At 36.6% G+C, this 20,729-nt stretch overlaps 1 protein-coding gene across 1 annotated transcript in view; it reads left to right on the top strand.

Annotated features, from left to right (window-relative positions):
• Positions 1-20,729, top strand: part of Ncam2 (neural cell adhesion molecule 2) — a 185,616-nt gene that overhangs the window by 53,423 nt on the left and 111,464 nt on the right. Inside the window, exon 9 of the mRNA XM_052159101.1 lies at positions 5,981-6,131. Coding sequence (XP_052015061.1) covers positions 5,981-6,131 — 151 coding nt within the window. The remainder of the gene's footprint in view (positions 1-5,980; positions 6,132-20,729) is intronic.

Genomic DNA, 20,729 nt, shown 5'->3' with positions numbered 1-20,729 from the left:
GTAGTGAATGTGCATTTGTACATCACCCTGAAATTTGGGACATTTTTCACATGAAACATCAATTTCTCTTTATGTGTTTTCTTGTAAATGGCTGATATAGTATTTTTTTCTCTTGCAGTATAGACAAAAGATGAATGCATCATGGAGGTACATAATGCATTCCTTCCATTTGCAAATCACCTTAGTTGATATCCTGACTATCCTATACTAGTATGGACTGTAATTTGCTATCATTTTCTCTAAGCCTGGGAATCTAATGCCTTTGCTCTTCTTTGTACTTTTACATCTCCAGAACCTGGAATAGTGTCTAAAATATATCTTTAGTAATACATAGATTAACATCAAGGAAAAGGTGAAAATAGTGATGCATATAGAGAAAGGTTGTGAGAGCTCTGTGATCATACATTATTGACATATAGTTGCTATCACGTTTTAAAGGTTTTGCATGGTGCCAGAGAAGTACCATTTGTTATATGTGAGATCAGTTATAAATACTATATTTGATTCTTATGTTTTTCTGTAAACTATTGATAGTAAATATAAAGAAAAGATTGTACATATAAGCCAAGAAAAGTGGTATTACACCCTATGAAAAGTCATATTGGGCATTTTTATTGCCTCTACTATCCTTTATTACACATATTTATGATTCAAACATGAAAAGTAATTACATGAAAGGTCACTTCATAAAGGAAAAATAGAAAGTAAATTAAGAAGCACTGAGAAAACCAAGGGGAAAGAAAATTAATGCTAATAGTATACAGAGATCTTAAACAGAACAAAGAGAAGGTTTCTGCTTAAAATTCATAGTGCAACTACTAGAACTGGTTAATGAAATATTCATATAATTTTTTAAAAATTAGGCAATTCACGGGTAATAAGCTTTAGAGTGTGTTCTTACTGATGTATTTAGCAGTTCTGCTTTGCTTTATGTCTAAATATTTGAAACCAAGTTTAATTGACATCAATATAGTTCCAATGCTATTTGAAAATGAGGCAATCTACAGGGATGTATAATTGGGTCCAGCCTAATTCATTTTTCTTGGATATTCTGGGCACACAGTCTCTGCAACTCTCTGAATCAGAAGAATAGGCCTCATGTCCTTGTTCTCTTATGTGCACCAGTAATGGTTTTTGAGTTTTTTGCATGTCCTTGATGTATTTACTTTGAATTCATTTCTTCACACTACCCAGTTATCATTTGTAGATCTTACCCATATTTTAGGTGTTTGGTGAGCACTAGTCTGATTCTACCACATTTATCTCTGTGGTAAATTTTTATTACACTAGGAAATTAATACATTTATTCTTGCTTAAGCTGGAATGTCACCAAGGATAAAGCTTATTCCATTTTTTCTCAACACTGTATGTGGAGATTTTGCTTTTCATAGAATAGGTGAATAAAAGCCTCAGAGTCATTGAATGGGTGAAATGATTCATAGAGCTCTCAAATTCCAAAGGATTGCATAACTGTAATCAGAGTACATTGGAAGCTAAAGCAAGAGAGACCAGAGTTAAAGTTTGGGCATTTTTATAAGACCTTGACAATAAATAAATAAGCACAGATTCAAAGAGGAAAAACAGAACAAAATGCACTGAAAGACATGATTTCAAAGACATGATAAAAACAAGACAAAAGTGGTTGTATATCTGTTATGCCAGATACCCTCTCTGCAATGCAATTCTAACTTTTCAATGTGTGTGAACGTCAGATGACAATATAAATGTGTGTTTGGCTTTTATTTATTTTTTTGTATAAGATGGTACTTTTTATAATTTCAATTGATTTACAGTAACAATTAGTGAAAATATTAGATTTTTAACTAAATCAGGATTATAGTTATTCTTTGGTCATTCAATAATGGATTGTTGAAATAATAGTAAGCTCTATGTATAAAAGTTTTATATAATTATTGAATTATTAGACAATAAACCTCTTTTAAACTGACCTTCAAGAAAGGCAAAGATTGAATCAAAGTACAGGAATTTCATTTCTGTGAAGGACAAAAATGATAATGTTCAGTCAGACACTTTGCTTTCTAATCATCTTACTTAATTCAGTGGTAGACCCTGGAAGAACTAGATAGGGAGCTAAAATGCCCATTAACCTGTCACAATCAAATATCAGATGTCTTAAATGAATCTTCAGGCAGTGTTGAATCAAAGCCAAGATATAAATGAATTTTCTTTTAGGTTTGTGTAATGCCTTTTTGTAATACAAAGAAGAGATGCCCTTTGGAATGTCAGATATAGGTAGTAATGACTTTGGTTTTCTAGTCAGATGCGCATAGTGAACTTTAAAGATACTAAGTTAATTCTGAAAATGACTCAATTTTCAATGAATCATATATTTTTAATGTTTTTCTTATAATGAAATATGTAGAATGCTTCTACTAATGTTGAAAATCAACATTTTTACCATTGGATTGATGTTATTTTAGCATACACTAAGGATTTCTTAAGTCAAATTCTTTATAATCTAATATGTGTTCTAAAAAGAGAATGTATTTAATTGTGGGAATAATAAGCTTCTTTTCAATAACTTAGTTAATAATGTAATACAGTAATAGAATAAGTTATTGGTGTTTGGTCTGAATTTGTCTATGTATCATGTGCATGTAGTGATTATAGATGCCAAAAAAAGATTTTTTTTAGGTCTCTTGGGACTGTAGTTTCAGACAGCTGTGAGTAGCAATGTCAGCCCTACAGCTTGAACTTGGGTCATCTTGGAGAGCACCCAGTGTGCTCTCCTGTTTAAATGAACTCTCCAGCCGCATTATTTTCATTGTTAACATTATAATATGTTACTATATTCAAATAAAGTCCAATGCAAATTTTTAACCAATAATAAATAACAACAGATGTATTCCTCTATTAAGCCACTTGTAAATTTTATGATTGCCTAATGTGTTCCCAAACATATTAGAATATATTTTCTATTATAGGCACTGTTCTATGGCCATAAATATGGCCATAAAACAAAACTGAAATTTCTCAAATTTATTCAATAGTAGCTTTATTGTATGTTGTAGGGTATGTAGATTGGAAAATAATTTAGTAAAAGTATTGGACCCAATCAAAACACAGAGGTCAAAAGTGCTTTAACTCATTTTTTTTAGGCAAGCAAGACTGTCTTGAATAGTAAATTATGTCTGGTCAATAAAATTAAATGGTAGGTTAATCTTGCAGTGTAAATATGGATGATAGAAGCAATAAAGGTGAAATAGTTTGAGACAAGAATGTTAGAATCCTAGAGAAAGCATGTGATATTCAGGACAGTAAGAGGAATTTGAAATAATTTAAGTAGATAGTATTCAAATTGTAAAATGTGCTTGAACAGAAAGGTGATAACACCTGAGGTCCTTAACTGTCAGGCTGAAGGAGTGGAGTTTACTTGGGAAGTGATGATATTTGCAGTTATACAGGCAAGGTGAGATGAAATATTCATGACGTTATTACAAAAATAAAAAAATGCTGAGAAAATATATTCTTAAGAACATGGAGAAATGCTTTCTGCATTTGATATGGTTTTGGTTAGGAAAAAAAACATAAGAAATATATCTGTGTGTTTTGCACAGTTAGAAAGTCGTTCTGAATAACATTCAGCTAAAAAAAATGTGCCTGCTCCCTCTTAAATCAGAAGACAGATAAATATCCTTCAAAGAGGTACAAGTAGAGATTAAGCAGCTGTGCACAATTCCGGATTGACTGTCTGAAACAAAGTTCCTGGGAAGGAAAGGAAATAGCTGAGGGTGATGATAGCCTCAGATAACTCTACATTTAGAAAATGCATTAATAATTAAATTAAATTCTAAGGCCAAGCATATGATACCGTATTGGGCATGCCAAGAGTTTCTATCATGGAAAGAAATTCAGATATCCCGAAGTTGTCTGGAGGAGATAATTCTGGACCTGTATAATTTCTGGGTAGGGGGAGTATCATTGTGATTGCATCAGTAAGAGTAGCAGGAGTACCAGAAAGCTGAGTGAAGCCTGGGATGCATTGAAGATTTTATCAAAGTGAAGAGGTTAAGTATAATCCTGCTGATTTGGATGCATATCAAATGCTGATACCCTTGAAGTAAGATAGCTGCTTAAAGAGATCTACATGAGGAGAGGCCATGGGAGGAAAAAGAATAGAGAAAATCCTCAATGTACATGTTAGCAAGGATGCTGAAATATCATGAGTGGAGTATGATAACTGAAAAGATTATAGAACGCTGAAAGCCTCTGGGGTTGCTCCAAAGTCAGGGTGTGCTTGCATAGTCTAAGGAGCAGCCTGAAACAGGCAGTTGTGGGTACCGTGAAAAACAAGTGTGGTACATTTACACGGTCGAGTACTTCTCAGCTATTTTGCACAATAAATTCATTAAATTCTTAGTCAAATGGATGGAACTAGAAAATACCATTCTGAGTGAAGTAACCCGGTCACAAAGGCACACACATAATATGCACTCACTGATAAATGGATATTAGTCCAAAAGGTCTGAATACCCAAGATACAATTCACAGATCAAATGAAGCTCTAGAAGAAAGAAGACCAAAGTGTGGATGCTGTGGATACTTCACTCCTTCTTAGAAGGAGGAAATATGGAGACAAAGTGAGGAGCAGAGAATGAAGGAAAGGCCATCCAGAGACTGCCCTACCTGGGGATCCATCCCGTATACAGACACCAAACCCAGACACTGTTCTGGATGCCAAGAAGTGCTTGCTGACAGGAGCCTGGTATAGCTGGTTCCTGAGAGGCTTTGCCAGAGCCTGACAAATACAGAGAAAGATGATCACCATTGAGTCAACCATTGGACTGAGCACGGGGTCACCAATTGAGGAGTTAGAGAAAGAACTGTGGGAGATGAAGAGGTTTGAAACCCCATAGGAAGAACAATATCAACCATCCAGAACCCCCACGGGCTAAACCACCAACCAAGGAGTATACATGGAGGGACATATGGCTCCAGCTGCATATGTTTCAGAGGATGGCCTTGTTGGACATCAATGGGAGGAGAGACCCTTGGTTCTGGGAAGGCTTGATGCCCCAGTGTAGGGGAATGCTAGGGCGGGGAGGTGAGAGTGGTTGAGTGGGTAGAGGAAACACCCTCATAGAAGCAGAAAGAGGGGGAAGAGGATAGGGGTTTTAGGGGGAAGGAATCAGGAAAGGGGATAATATTTGAAATGTCAATAATAAAATATCCAATAAAAATAAAATAAATAAAAATTAAAATATAAATTAAAAAATAAAGAAAAGAAAACCAAGAGATAAGTGTTTGCTGATATATGAGAAAGGAATATTTGCATTTGACCAGTCAAAGGAGCCCTGTGCAATTGTGGAGAAGGAATTATTTACCTTGTATAAGAAATTTGTGATTTTACTTTTAGACTTTTTCAGCCTTATTTTTAAATTTCATGAATTCATGTTTTTGGTGTTCCTTTATTCCATTTAATTAGTTTGGTGACAGATTGTCTTGTTTTCTTTAACTATAGCTTGCTATTATGCAGGAGTAAGAAATTACATTGGGGGAAGACTTAGTTATCAAAGCTGTTTAGAAAGATTCCTTTTTTATCTGGTAGAAGGTAAATTTTAAGAAACCTCTCAGTATATAATAAAGTAACAAAATTAAAAATCTAAAATGTATCTTAATCCACCCATTACAGTATATATTGTAATGAGAAAATGATCTATTTTTAATAAAAGAGGTTAAAGTTACAAGAAAATGTAGCAAAACGATAACAAAAAAGTGGTGGATAAAATATGTGGGAAATGGCGACTGAAGTGTCAGGGCTGTCCTAGCAGGTGACTGTGGGAAGGAGGGGTGGAATACTCATGAAGCAGCCAAGGCAGAAACTGTTTTTCTAAAACGAGTTACTGTACTCCTCAGTTTCTATATGCATTAGCAGCATAAACACAATTAATTTGGGGACCATTTTTCATCATCACAAGAAATCGCCCCTTTGTTTTCTTTTCTGAATGATTTTGTGCAGAGCCCAGATGGCCGCATCGAAGTTAAAGGGCAGCACGGACGCTCTTCACTGCACATCAGAGAAGTGAAGTTGTCAGATTCTGGGAGATATGACTGTGAGGCCGCGAGTAGGATTGGCGGGCACCAGAGGAGCATGCACCTGGATATCGAATGTAAGTCACACTGAGCATGTGTTGTCACTGAGATCACTTTAGGTGGGTGGGGAAAATATACATTTTATAAGAAAATTAAAAGGAACAGTGAGTTAATTTTCTTTTCTTATTCAATGCATAGCTTCAGAGAGGTCGGTCAATTCCTAGAGTTATCTAGGAAAGTCACTATAAATGGTTATCCTTTGAAATATATAACTGAAGGTGCTATATCAACTGAGCCATGCTAGTATTTGATAAACAAGTCCTTAAAGTCCTCTCTCTTCCCCTTCCCCTCCTTTCCCTCTCCCTTTCTCTCTCATTCCATCCTCCTCTCTCCCTCTCCCTCTCTCTTCCTCCCTCTGTCCCTTCCTCCCCCTCCTCTTCCTCTCCCTCTCCTCCTCTCCCTCTCACCTTCCCCTCCCCCTCTCTCTTGTGTCTAAAGGCCAAAGTCTTAAATATATAAATGTGTTTTCAATCATTCCTAATTTTATTGAATTAATTCCATCAGTATAAGAAATGGAATGCAAGGGCATATGATAGTGTTTTACTTCATCAAAAAGTGTTTATTGTCTATAAATTACTATTTTCAAAAGAGTATTGACATAAGAGGTTGTCAGTGATATTCATGATTGGGTACATTCTAGCCTATGTAGAATTCTAGAACTAGTTGTTTAAAGGTTATTATAAATTGAGTGTCTACCCTAATTGATAGCATTGGCTTGAAAGTGATTTTCTGTATGTCTGCCTTTATTTATTACTTATTTTATTTGTTTGAATTTCAAATATTATCCCCCTTCCCAGTCTCACCTCCAAGAAACCCTACCTCATGTCCCTCCATTTTGCCTCTAAGAGTGTGCTCCTCCAGTCACACAATCCCACCTCATCCCTCTAGCATCCCCCTTCTCTGGAGCATCAGACCTCCACAGGACCAAGCAACTTCCCTCCTTCTGATGCCAGATAAGGCAGTCCTCTGCTACATATGTAACAGGAGCCATATATACTCTTTGGTTGGTGTTTTAGTCCCTGAGAGCTCTGAGGGGCCCTGTTAGTTGATACTATACTTCCTTTGAGGTTACAATCTCCTTCAGCTCCTTCAGCTCCTCCCCTAATTGTTCTCTTGGGGTCCCCAAGCTCAGTTCAATGGGTGGCTCTGAGTATCTACATCTGTCTTAGTCAGGTACTGGCAGAGCCTCAAAAAGAACAGCCACACCAGACTCCTGTCTGCAAGCACATCTTGACATCAGCAATCGTGTCAGGGTTTGGTGTCTGCAGATGGAATGGATCTCAAGGTGGGGTGGTCTCTTGATGGCCTTTCCTCCAGTCTGTGTAGCCAGCCGCCTGTGACTACATGCTAATGGCCTGGGTTCTCTGGAAGAGGAGATGTGGATAGAAAACAGGGTGACAAGAGAAAAAACATGGAGTCAGGGTGTCATTTCTTGTTCAAGGCTCCATTTCTTTAATGAATCTCTCCAAAGATAAATTGGCAGGGCAAGACCCTCCCCTGAAGGCTGGAAACTGGTTCTGCTTGTTCTGTATGAGGCTGGAGTGGCTGGACTCCTATTCTTTGAGAACAATGGGCCAGATCCTCAAGGGCTGGGGGAGTTCAAAGGTCTATGATCCATTTTTCCCTGCATTTTGTCCTTTAGACAAGGACATTTCTAGGTTAAAATTTGTGAGATAGTTGGGTGGCCCCATCCCTCAACTGGGGCACATGCCATTCTACTGTAGGTGGTATCTACAGGTTGTATCTACCCTTTTAGGTATTTCAGCTAAAGTCATCGGAGTTGGGTCCTTGGAGCTTCTCTCTTCCCTGGAGACTGGGACTTTCTAGTGGTTCCACAAGTTTCCAGTCCCCCACTGCTACATGTTTCTATTCAGTTTCCTCCCCCTAGATACTCATTTCTATTTGCACTCTGGGTTTCTGGGCTCTCTTCTGTCTCTTCCCATGGATAGTCCTGCCTCTCTCCTCCCCCCTTTTTTCCTTCTCCCTCTCCCCTCTACTCAGGTCCCTCCTTCTCTCTGGCTCCTGTGATTATTTACTTCCTCCTTCTAAGTGTGTTTGAAGCTTCGAAACTTTGGGCTTCCTTCTTGTTAAGCTTCATATGACCTGTGAGTTTTATCCTGGGAATTCTGAGCTTTTGGGCTAATATCCACTTATCAGTGAGTATATACCATGCATGTCCTTTTGGGTCCGGGTTACCTTACTCAGGATGATAGTTTCTGGTTCCATAAATTTGCCTACAAAGTTTAAGAAGTCATCACCTTTAACAGCTGAGTAGTATTCCACTGTTTAAATACACCACATTTTCTATATACAGTCTTGGTTGAGGGGCATCTAGGCTGTTTCCAGTAACTGGCAATTATAAATAAGGCCATGATGAACATAGTGGAGTGATGCTATATGATGAGTATCTGCATCTTGTTTTATGCTGGAGCATCTTTTTTGTTATATGCCCAGGAATGGTATAGCCGGGTCTTTAGGTAGGGACATTTCCAATTTACTGAGCTACAGTCAGATTGATTTCCAAAGTGGTTGAACCCACTTTCAATCTCACCAGAAATGGAGGAGTGTTCCTCTTTCTCTATATCCTCAACAGCATCCTGAGTTTTATTTTAGGCATTCTGATTGGTATGAGGTGGAATCTCAGCGTCATTTTGATTTGCATTTCCCTGATGACTAAGGATATTGACCATTTCTTTTGGTACTTACTTCTCATCTATTCAAGATTCCACACTTGAGAATTCTTTGTTTAGCTCTGAACCCCATTTTTAATAGAATTATTTGGTTTTATGGACTCTAACTTCTTGAGGTTTTTTTTTTTTTTTGGTATATTTTGGATATTAGCTCTCTATGAGATATAAGGATGGTAAAGATCTTTTTTAAATCTCTAGGTGGCCATTTTGTCCTATTGACAGTGTCTTTTGCCTTACAGAAGCTTTTTAGTTCCATGAGGTCTCATTTGCCAGTTGTTGATTTTAGAGCCTGAGCCATTGGCATTCACTTTAGGAAATTTTCCCCTTAGCTAATGTATTCCAGGCTCTTTCCAACTTTCTCTTCTATTAGTTTCAGTGGATCTGGTTTTATGATGAAATCTTTGATTCACTTGGACTTGAGCTTTGTACAAGGAGATAAAAATGGATCCATTTGCATTTTTTTACATACAGACCTCCAGTTAGACCAGCAACATTCATTGAAAATGCTGTCCTGTTTTTTCACTGTATGATTTGTCGAAGATGAAATAGCCATAGATGCATGGGATTATTTCTGGGTCTTCAATTCTTTCATTGATCAACCTACCTGTCTCTGTACCAAAACCATGCAGTTTTTATCACTATTGCTCTGTAGCACAGCTTGAGGTCGGGGATGGGGATTTCCCCAGAAGTTCTTTTATTGCTGAGAATAGTTTTCACTATCCTTGTTTTTTTGTTTCGTTGTTGTTGTTATTCCAGATGAATTGAGAATTGCTTTTTATATCTCTGTGAAGAATTGAGTTAGAATTTTGATGGGGATTGCTTTGAATCTGTATATTGCTTTAGGCTAGATGGTCATTTTAACTTTGTTAATCCTGCCAATCCATGAGCATGGGAGATTTTTTCCATCTTTAGAAAACCTCTTTGATTTCATTCTTCAGAGACTTGAAGTTTTTGTCATATAGATCTTTCACTTGCTTGGTTAGAGTCACATTAAAATATTTTATACTATTTGTAACTATTGTAAAGGGTGTCATTTCCCTAATTTCTTTCTCTGCCCATTTATCCTTTGAGTAGAGTTATTGAGTAAATTGTATATCCAGTCACTTTGCTGAAGCTGTTTATCAGGAGTAGATGTTCTCTGGTGGAATTTTTGGGGTCACTTATGTATACTATCCACTATTATCCACTAATAGTGATAATTTTAATTCTTACTTTCCAGTTTGTATCCCTTTAACCTCCTTTTGTTATCTAATTGCTCTGGCTAGAACTTCATGTACTTTATTGTTTAGATAGGAAGAGAGTGGGCAGCCTTGTCTTGTCCCTGATTTTAGTGGGATTGCCTCAAACTTCTTTCCATTTAGTTTGATGTTGACTATTGGTTTGCTGTATAATGCCATTTTATGTTTAGGCATGTGCCCTGATTTCCTGGTCTTTACAAGACTTTTAATATGAAGGGGTGTTGTAGTCTGTCAAATGCTTTTTCAGCATCTAATGAGATGATCATCTATCTTTTTGATTTGAGTTTGTTTATATAGTGAAATACATTGATGGATTTCCATATATTGAACTGTCCCTGCATCCCTGGGATGAAGCTTACTTGATCATGAATGATCATTTTGATGTGTTCTTGGATTCTGTTTGTGAGATTTTGGGGTGTTTTTGCATTGATATTAATAAGGGAAATTGGTCTAAAGTTTTCTTTCTTTGTTTCTTTGTGTAGTTTAGGTATCAGTGTAACTGTGGCTTCATAGAATGAATTAGGTAGTGTTCCTTCTGTTTCTACTTTGTGGAATAGTTTCAGAAATACTGGTATTTGGTTTTCTTTGAAGATCTGACAGAATTTTGCTTTAAAACCATGTAGCCCTGTGCTTTTATTGGTTTGGAGACTCTTAATGACTGCTTGTATTTCCTTAGGTACTATGGGACTGTTTATATAGTTTATCTGATCTTGATTTAAGCTTAGTACCTGGTATCTGTCTAGAAAATCATCCATTCCATCTAGATTTTTCCAGTGTGGTTGAGTATAGGCTTCTGAGGTAGGATCTGATTTTTTTTAATTTCCTCAATTTCTGTTGTTATATCTCCCTTTTCATTTCTGATTTTGTTAATTTGGATACTGTCTCTGTGTTCTCTAGTTAGTTTGGCTAAGAGTTTATCTATCTTGTTGATTTTCTCTCCAAGAACCAAATCTGAGTTTTGTTGACTCTTTGTATAGTTGTCTTTGTCTCTCATTGATTGATTTTAGATGTCAGTTTGATTATTTCCTGCCATGTACTCCTTTAGGGTGTGTTGATTGTTTGTTTGTTAGCTTTGCTGTTCAAGAGTTTTCAGATGTGCTGTTAAGGTGTGTGTGTGTGTGTGTGTGTGTGTGTGTGTGTGTGTGTGTGCTACATATGTGAGAGGGGCCCTAAGTCAATCCCATGTTAACTCTTTTGTTGGTAGTTCATGTTCTTGGAACCCTCCACATTCCAGGTTATTTGACTCTGTTAGTCCTCCTGTGGAGTCCCTATCCTTTTAGGATCCCTCAATCCTTGCTTCAATTCTTTCTGATGATTTCCCAGCTCCATCTAATGTTTGGCTGTGGGTTTCCGCATCAATTTCCATTTGCTGCAGGGTGAAGTTTCTCTGTGGAGCCTCTCCAAAGATAATTATACTAGAATTCTTGTCTTCAAGCATAACAGAGCATCATTAATAGTGTCAGAGATTGGTTCTTGTCCCCATTGAATGAGTCTCAATTTGGGCGAGTCATTAGTTGACCATTCCCTCTGTCTTTGTTCCTTTTCTGTCCCTGCACATTGAAGTGGTAGTTGTTTTTTTTTCTTTTATTAATCATTTTATTTGTTTACATTTGAAGTGATGTCCCCCTTCCTAGATACCCTTTAACCCCTATACCCCTGTCCCATTCGCCCCATTTGCCTCTCTGAGGGTGCCCCTCCACCCACTCCCTCCTCACTGCTCTAGCGTCCCCCTAGGCTGGGCCATCAAACTTCCATAGGACCAAGAACCTCCCCACCCTTTGGTGTCAGATAAGACCATTCTCTGGTACCTATGTAGCTAGAGTCATGGATCCCTCCATGTATAGTCTTTGGCTGGTGGTTTAGTATCTGGGAGGTCTGGGTAGTCAGGTTAGTTGATATTGTTGTTTGCATGCGGTTGCAATCCCCTTCAGCTCCTTCAGTCCTTCCCCTAGCTCTTCCTTTGGGATCCTCGGCCTCAGTCTTATTGTTGGCTGTGAGTATCTGCCTCTGTATTGCTCAGGTTTGGGTAGAACCTCTCAAGGAACAGGTATACCAGACTCCTGTCAGCAAATGCTTCTTAGCATCAAATCAACAATAGTGTAAGGGATTGGTATCTGCAGATGGGATGGATCCCTAGGTAGGGAGGGCTCTGGATGGCCTTTCCTTCAGCCCCTGATCCATTTTTTGTCCTTGTATTTCTTTTGGATAGGAACATTTCTGGCTTAAAATTTTTGAGATGGGTGGGTGACCCCATCTGTCAATTGAGGACCATGCCAATCTACTGGAGGTGATCTCAAGAGGTTTTTATCTTCCCTTTGTAGTGTATTTTGGCTAAAGAGAGAGGAGGGGAGCTAAAAATGAGGTTCAGAATCATGTATTTGAAAGGACAGGAGACAAGTACTGAGGGTCAGTAAATCTAATATGAATATGTAGCGGTGAAGGAAGGGGAACTGGGTGTAGTCACAGGAAGTCCCAGATACTAGGGAAGGCAGAGGCTCCCTGGATCCAATGGAGTAGTTGTTAGTCCTTTCTACTCCCCAGTTGTGGCTGCACCTGTTCCTTGATGCCTGCCCAAATGCTCTAGATTCTCTAATGAAACACACACACACACACACACACACACACACACACACACACAGCCTTATATCATTATTATTATTCCATAAGTAGTTCAATGACTGGGCTACTCCTAAACTTCCAAGTTTGTTTGAAACACCTCTCTCAGGATACTCCTGAGTTGTTATGTACAAAAATCTATATTCATCTTTTGTTCCCCAGACCCAAATGGTAGAAGGGCCCCTGGGTCCAAGATCTCTGACTCTTACATGTTAGCACTCTCTCTGTCTCTGTCCTCTACTTCTCAGGCCAGGACCTTCGCCTTCCCCAGCAATGGCTATTCCTTCTTTCTTCTGTGGTTCCCTTGCCTGGAGAAATCTAAAGTCCCACCTCTGTCTCTCTGCCAAACCTTTGGCCACCAGCAGCTTTGTTTATCAATTAGAGACAACTGGGGGCAGGGACCCTCAGCATCTTACAGGCAGACATGCAGGTTCCCCTGTAATTTGGGGAGTCGAATTAACACAAATAGCATTAGAACCAATCCACAAGAGCACCTATTGTAGACAGAAGATATTTTGGATTGAAGGTTTTGTGAATGGGTTGCTTACAGACCTTGAAAGAACAATTCTCACCTTCCAATGGAAAGATGACAGAAAACAAGCAAACAAAAATGCAGGCAGGATAGCTAAAACTATCCTGTACAATAAAAACTTCTGAAGGTGTACCTTCTCTGAGAACTGTATGATGTCGGTAGTGAAACTATCTTGGGTTATTTACGTAGTTTTTATTTCCTACCATCTACAGTACAAGTAAAGCTTTTCTAAAATATCAGCTCTAAACAAACAGCAATGAATTAAACATCTGAGCTATTTTTCTGTTCACATCTGTTAATTTTCTTTTCTCCTTGGGATTGGCTATACTCTTTTGGTTCATTGAATGTAAAGATATGATGAATTGTTCCAGAGATACTGTAAATATTCATGTTTCTGCAAATGCTGAGTATTTCATAGAAATATGAACATTTTAAATCTAATAATTACATGGATTTTTATTATTGTCTTTAGCATTCATTTAGAGCTTTGCTGTGTTGGCTAATGTGTACCCAGTGTAAGCAAAGGTCTGGGTTAGTTTGACATTTCTGTGGTATTTTACAGAGAATTTTGGCATTGCCATTTCTGAAATCTACACAGAATTGCCCTCATTGCTTCCCACATGGACTGATTCCTTTCCAAATATCTTTGCCCTTCTGAGCTTGTTACAACTAGGTATCCTTATAGCTGACTTGTTATGGACCGGGGTGGATGTCGGAGGAAGAAAGACATGAGATAAAAGACCAAAGTTTTGTTTGGTTTGGTTTTCGTTTTGTTTCTGTTATGATCACTCTGATTTTCCTTTTCTGTCTTCAGAGTCATCACATAGTTTTCTTTGGGGAGAGTGGGAGCTAGATAATTGTCTTTGATTTTTTTTCTCTAGAATTTAAAATTCTTATAAACAAATGGAAATGGGCTATGATGATATTATTATATCATAATATACTTAGAACCACCCTATGTTCTCTTTGTAATACAAGTTAAAGAATGAAAGTAACCATGTGTGGTAGCTCATAACCTGGCTTACGGAAGGCTGAGACAAACAGAATGCCCAAAAACCAGGTTGTGGAAGACAGTGTTTGCTTGCCTTGAACTTCTAGATTATAGTCCATCATTGAAAAAAGTCAGGGCATGCAATTAAGCAGGGTTGGGACATAGAGGTAGGAGCTTATGCAGAAGCCAAGGAAGTTGCTTTGTTATAAATCCCAAGATTATGAAACCAACCACAATAGGCTTGGTCCTCCCTCATTTATAACTAGTTGAGAAAATGGTTTACAGCTGGGTGTCATGGAGGCATTTCCTCAACTGAGGTTCCTTCTGTGATGACTCTAGCTTGTGTAAAGTTCACACACAAAACCAGCCAATACCCATGCTTTAGAGCTTGTGCCAAGAGAATCACCAGAAATTCAAGTAAGCTTGGACTACTTAAAACAACCTAGCTAATTTTGATGTTTGTTTATCTAACTACAGAAGATACAGAGTTGCAAATTTCTAATAAACACATACATGTGCACCTACTATCATAGCAAAAGAGTATAAAATCAAGTAATAAAATAATTTAAAACAAAGTCCACAAAACACAGTACAGAGTGAGTCATAAACAATGAACAACTGAAATCAATCAAAGTTAGATAGAGTGCTGTAAATAACAAAGATTTATACTAATACACTTCTCAGTACATTCAAGGCCATGAAATTGACTGTCTTAATTGACTACTCACTTTTAGAATACACATGTCTGACATTGTTTTATATACACCTTTGCATCAAGAACTGTGTAAAGATTATGAAAATTTATACATTACAAAGTATAACAAGAAGTTACCACAAAAGTCTTTTCACCAACTCCAAACATCTACAATGTAACAGTGCCAAGAGGCAGTTCAGAGACTCAAGCCAGTTCTAATTTGTAACCTGTGTCATTTAGTACAATAGCACAGAACTAAGCCTGTTAAATGATTAAGTTATTTTTTCTCAAACCCGATTGTGTTTTAACTTAATTCCATTTCTTGGCATTGTGCCTGTTCATTTGCTGTGTTTCTAAGGTGTCAACTTACTCTGAAGCCAGAGTTGAACTAAAGCTCTCATTCAGAAAACAAAATATATAACTGGTTCATGGTATGTGTTTTAATGCAATAGTCCCAGTTATATTGTATATCTGATTCCTATTGGGATGTCATTACATTATGTGACTAGTTCTTACATATTGAATACTAATTAGACTTAATTATTTTGTGATGAATTTAATTTAACAGTAACCATGCATGGTAAGAAATATTGACTCTTTTCATGATTTTTGTTGACTCCCCTTCATTTGATTTATAATTCATGACTGATATATGAACCATTGTAAATGCACTTTCTCTGGCACTATCAACCATATGTAGTAATTATATGTAGTAATATCTGTTATGTTCTGCAATTAGATGGACATAAATAATCTTATAACTCAGATTCAGAATGACTTCATATTTTCTATATTTTGTATTTTATTTAATTAATAGGCATTTGCTTTATTGACTAATTATTTGCTCAAAAGTGAACATTTTCTTACTATAATAGTGATTATAATGTAGTTATCAACAGCATGTATAGGATAAAATAGATAATATATGTATTCAACATCAATATCTAAAAACTCAGTAAATATTTAGAATTAAAAATTTTCTTTGTCATAGCATAGAGTTAATATCTTTGATTAAATTGTTTATCTTATGACTGCAACTTTTATAACCACTCTAATTCATTTAACCCTGAAACTTTAATGAGGATTGTTCAGTTGCATATGTAAGTTTATGTTCCTGAATATAACAACCTAGCTTACATATGCTTTTTTTTTCAAGAAGAAACCTAATAAAATGTAAAGTATGTATCTTCTTTTAAAAGGCCTCAGAAGAAGATCATTTAAAAAAAAGAATGATGGAGTCTTTCATTGCTTAGCTGTAGTGTTTTTGGTTTTGCTTTGTTTTTTATTTGTTTGTTCTGTTTTCCCTAATATTATATGAAGCTATATTTTCCTATGAAAATGTGAAAAGTCACATTCTCTGTGGGTTTTATTCCAAGTTATTCCAATTTTATGTTAATTTCCCATTTCTGGAAGGTGTTATTTGTTTTATTGCCAAACTTATTAAAATATGTTTTAAAGCATCTGGTGATGAACAGTTTTAAGGAATTTTAAGAAATGGTCAATGCTTGAAATGGCAAACTTTAAAAACTAACAAATTTCAAGCATGTTAATAAAATCAGACCTTATCAAAAACTTTTGACTTATCATTACTTCTTAATATATGCTTAATTTCCATCAATACTGAACTTTGTATCTCCTTGTATTGGGATCTTAGAATTGGCTCACAAACCACACAAACACCAATCTCACTTAGAGAGTGATTTTTATAAAGCATATGCCCAGGACTGGCTGACCAAGGCCATGCTCCAGACTCAGGAACTGAGGTCCATCACTAAAGGAGTCCAAAGAAGGAATGAGAATCCATAGAGGAACATTACTTGCCACGCTGATGAAAGACTTGTGCTTAGCTAGCTCTTCTTATACAGGTAAAGATGGAGCTGCCCACAATTGTGGATTCTTATGTTGAAATTAATAACTAAGACAAAACCAAAATCCAAAAGACATGCTACAGGGCATTCCAATTGGGCAATCTTTCCTTCATGGTTTTCCTCACAAAACACTCTGGCATTTTTTTCAAGTTGCCAATTAAAGCTAACTGGGATAGGAATGATAATAATAAAATACTGTAGTTGAGTAAACTATGAACCTCTCAGAAAGTTCTAGGGGCTAGAATTGTGTACGCAGTGTAACAGGCAGGTCAGATTCCTGATGAGCACTCTGATTGCTATGTGCTCCCTGCCTCTCCTTAGTGTATGGATAAACACAAAGCATAGGTTTCTTTGTCTTTTACAAAGGCAATAGTCTTATGACAAAATTTCCTCTGTCATTACCCTCAGCATAAAGTAATTGATTCTCCAGGATTCTTTGCAAACGACATCAAAGAAAAAGGTTTGAAGTTATAATTTTGAATCACACACACAATTCGGCCTATTTCTTTACTTCCTTACAAGAAAGACTTCTTCTGGATATTATTCTGGATAATGATGTAGTAATAATAAAATCATATTTTTAAAATACAACTAGGGCAAATGAAACATACATAAGAGTGGCACCTCTCTAGAGATGTTAGACAATAGGGATATACGTTGTTTAATTTTCTGGGTCCCTATTTCCACTGAGGTCATGTCTCAGCCTTCACTGTCCTCTCAACATAGTAAATCAAAACAAGGATTTATCAAGATTTTGTGAAATATGATTGCTAATCCATTTGTCATTGGTGAAACTTCCTAATGATAAAATAGTATTTTTGAATTATAACTAGGGCAAATGAAGCATAAGGAAGAGTGGCACTTCTGTAAAGATGTTACATAATAGGGATATATTTTGTTTACTTTGCTTTTGTTGTGATTAAACTGCATGAACATCTTGAAACAGGGGCCAGAAATATTTCAAGAGTCAGAGGTAATTGATATTTACAGTAAAGAAGTGTTTACCCAGTATCAAAGAACCACTGTAACTATGAACTCACAGTCTTTCATAACTACTTATACAAGACCTATAGTCATTGAGGGGCCACCCATGATCCAGGAGATGGTACTATACCCGTGCACAAGCAATACTAAGTAGAATCAGTAAATTTAAAACCTGAGTACAGGGAATAAGGAGGACTTAGTGAGAGGGGAGGACAATGAGTTGGAATCACAAGTCCACAAGTTGGACATGTTTGGAGTTCACTATTTTGTTCTGAGGTATCAAACTTCTTTGAATAATCCTCACATACATATAAAAAGAAGCATAAGATTCAGTGAGTTTGTTTAAGGTAATTAAAGTAGTAAATATTATTCTTCTGTATCTCCATTTTAAATCCTTTGAGTATAGTTGTTTTTCTCAATATGCTTTTGTAACACTAGAAGCAATATTACTGAGCTCTTCACATGTGCATTATGATTGAAAGTGATATTGCACAATAGCTAGAATTACCTTAGAAATAGTATAGAATTTTTAATGAAATCATAATTAAGTGCTTGAGACAGAATATGCCCATATACAGAAAGGGAGAGAAACTATAAAAAAATATTTACTCTATTTTAGTGGAACAGGAACCAAGGACCCAATATTTGCCAAGGGTGTGTGAAGGATTTGCCTTTATATATTAACACAGCCAAAATAAAAGCAAAAATTATGAAAATAAATAAAAGATCATATGTTTTATATTTTAAAATAAATCTGAGTATCTTGGCAGTGTGATTTTCTCCTTGGACTGGCTTAAATGTTTTTCTACAACTAAAAGAATAATTATCAGTGTAATTAAACTGGCATTATGAAAAACTGGTATAAGCCTTTAATATTTTAATTTTTCTTTCCATCATTTATGTACAACATAAAATGATCAACTTGGTTCATTAATTATAAGAGAGGTATTTTATGTATTTATTTTTTTACCTCAGTCAAAAATTATGTTTTATAACTACTTTTCTTAGTACTTTAAAATATTTTATACAATGAAAGTTTATTATATAAAAATGTTACATCTTATGTTAATGAATCAAAATAGAAATTCATTTTAATATAAGAAATCTGTTGTAAAACAATTACTAAAATAGAAAATTCTAGTAATTAAGATGCAGTCACTCACTCAATTAATTTTAACATTCATTAATTCCATCACTCAGGAAGCAGAGACCAGCAGATCACTATGAATTCAGGGAGGCAAGCCGGTCCTACATAAGAAATTTTAGGTATTTGTTGGATCTTTGTGTGGTTTTGGTATGAGTGTAATTGTGGCTTCGTAGAACGAGTTGGGTAGTGTTCTTTCTGTTTCTATTTTGTGGAAAAGTTTGAAGAGTATTGGTGTTAGGTCTTCTTTGAAGGTCTGATAGAATTCTGCACTGAAGCCATCTGGTCCTGAGCTTTCAGGTGTGTCACTAACCTGCTAGAGTATGCTCTCTCCATTTTCTTTTTGGAGGCACTCAGGACTATGAGTTTTCCTCTTAGCACTGCTTTCATTGTGTCCCATAGATTTGGGTATGTTGTGTCTTCATTTTCATTAAGTTCTAAAAAGTCTTTGATTTCTTTCTTTATTTCTTCCTTGATCAAGGTATCATTGAGTAGAGTATTGTTCAGTTTCCATATGTATGTGGGCTTTCTGTTGTTTTTGTTGCTATTGAAGACCACATTTACTCCATAGTGATCTGATAGGAGGCATGGGATTATTTCCATCTTTTTATATTTGTTGAGGTCTGTCTTGTGACCAATTATATGGTCGATTTTGGAGAAGGTACCATGAGGTGCTGAGAAAAAGGTATATTCTTTTGCTCTAGGGTGAAATGTTCTATATATATCTGTACTGCTGGTGGGATTGTACGATGGTACAACCACTATGGAAATCAGTCTGGAGGTTCCTAAGAAAATTGGACATGACACTTCCGGAGGACCCTGCTATACCTCTCCTGGGCATATACCCAGAGGATTCCCCAGCATGCAATAAGGACACATGCTCCACTATGTTCATAGCAGCCTTATTTATAATAACCAGAAGCTGGAAAGAACCCAGATATCCCTGAATGGAGGAATGGATACAGAAAATATAGTATATATACACAATGGAGTATTCAGCAATTAAAAACAATGAATTCATGAATTTTTTAGGCAAATGGTTGGAACTGGAAAATATCATCCTAAGCAAGGTAAAGCAATCACAAAAGAATACACATGGAATGCAATCATTGATAAGTGGATAGTAATTAGCCCTGAAGCTCTGAATACTGACGATACAATTAGCATATCAAATGATTCCCATGAAGAAGGAAGAAGAGGGCTCTAATCCTGGAAAGGCTTGATCAAACATTGTAGGGGAGTACCAGGACAGAAAAAAGGGAGGGGGAAAGATAGGAGAATGGATGGAGAGAAGAGGACTTATGGGACATATGGGAGTGGGGAACTGGGAAAGGGGAAAGATTTTGGAATGTAAACAAAGAATATAGAAAATAAAAAAAAAGAAGAAAGAAATTTTAGGTCATCCAGGTCGGCAAAGCGTGACCTTTTTTCTGGGATGGGAGATATTTGTTACCTAGGAGAGCACTTGTTTATGGGTACAACTGTGTTATCTGTCTTTCTTTCACTTTGATAAAAAGAAAGAAGTGTTTATGTAGAACATGCCGTTTGTGAAATACGGATTCCTTCATGGTTGGCAGGTACAGGCATATCAGCATGTGTCTGGCAGGAAAGTCTGAATAGAAAAAGATAAAAGATCACATCTTGAACCTGGAACTAGCATGTGCACATGATTGTAAACTCTCAAATCCCACCTATAGCTGTGTACTTCCTTCAAAAAAGCTGAATGGGGTTACCAGGTAGGGACAAGTGTTCAAGCACCTGATGGTTAATTGATATGGTTTCATGACTCCAATTTATGGCCCAACTCACTATGAGTTTCTGTAGGATCAAGGTGGTGATATCATAATGCAAAATGAAT

This window comes from Apodemus sylvaticus, chromosome 15 (assembly GCF_947179515.1).
Source record: "Apodemus sylvaticus chromosome 15, mApoSyl1.1, whole genome shotgun sequence".
In the NCBI taxonomy this organism is placed as follows: domain Eukaryota; kingdom Metazoa; phylum Chordata; class Mammalia; order Rodentia; family Muridae; genus Apodemus; species Apodemus sylvaticus.
This window is presented reverse-complemented; position numbering and strand designations above follow the sequence as displayed.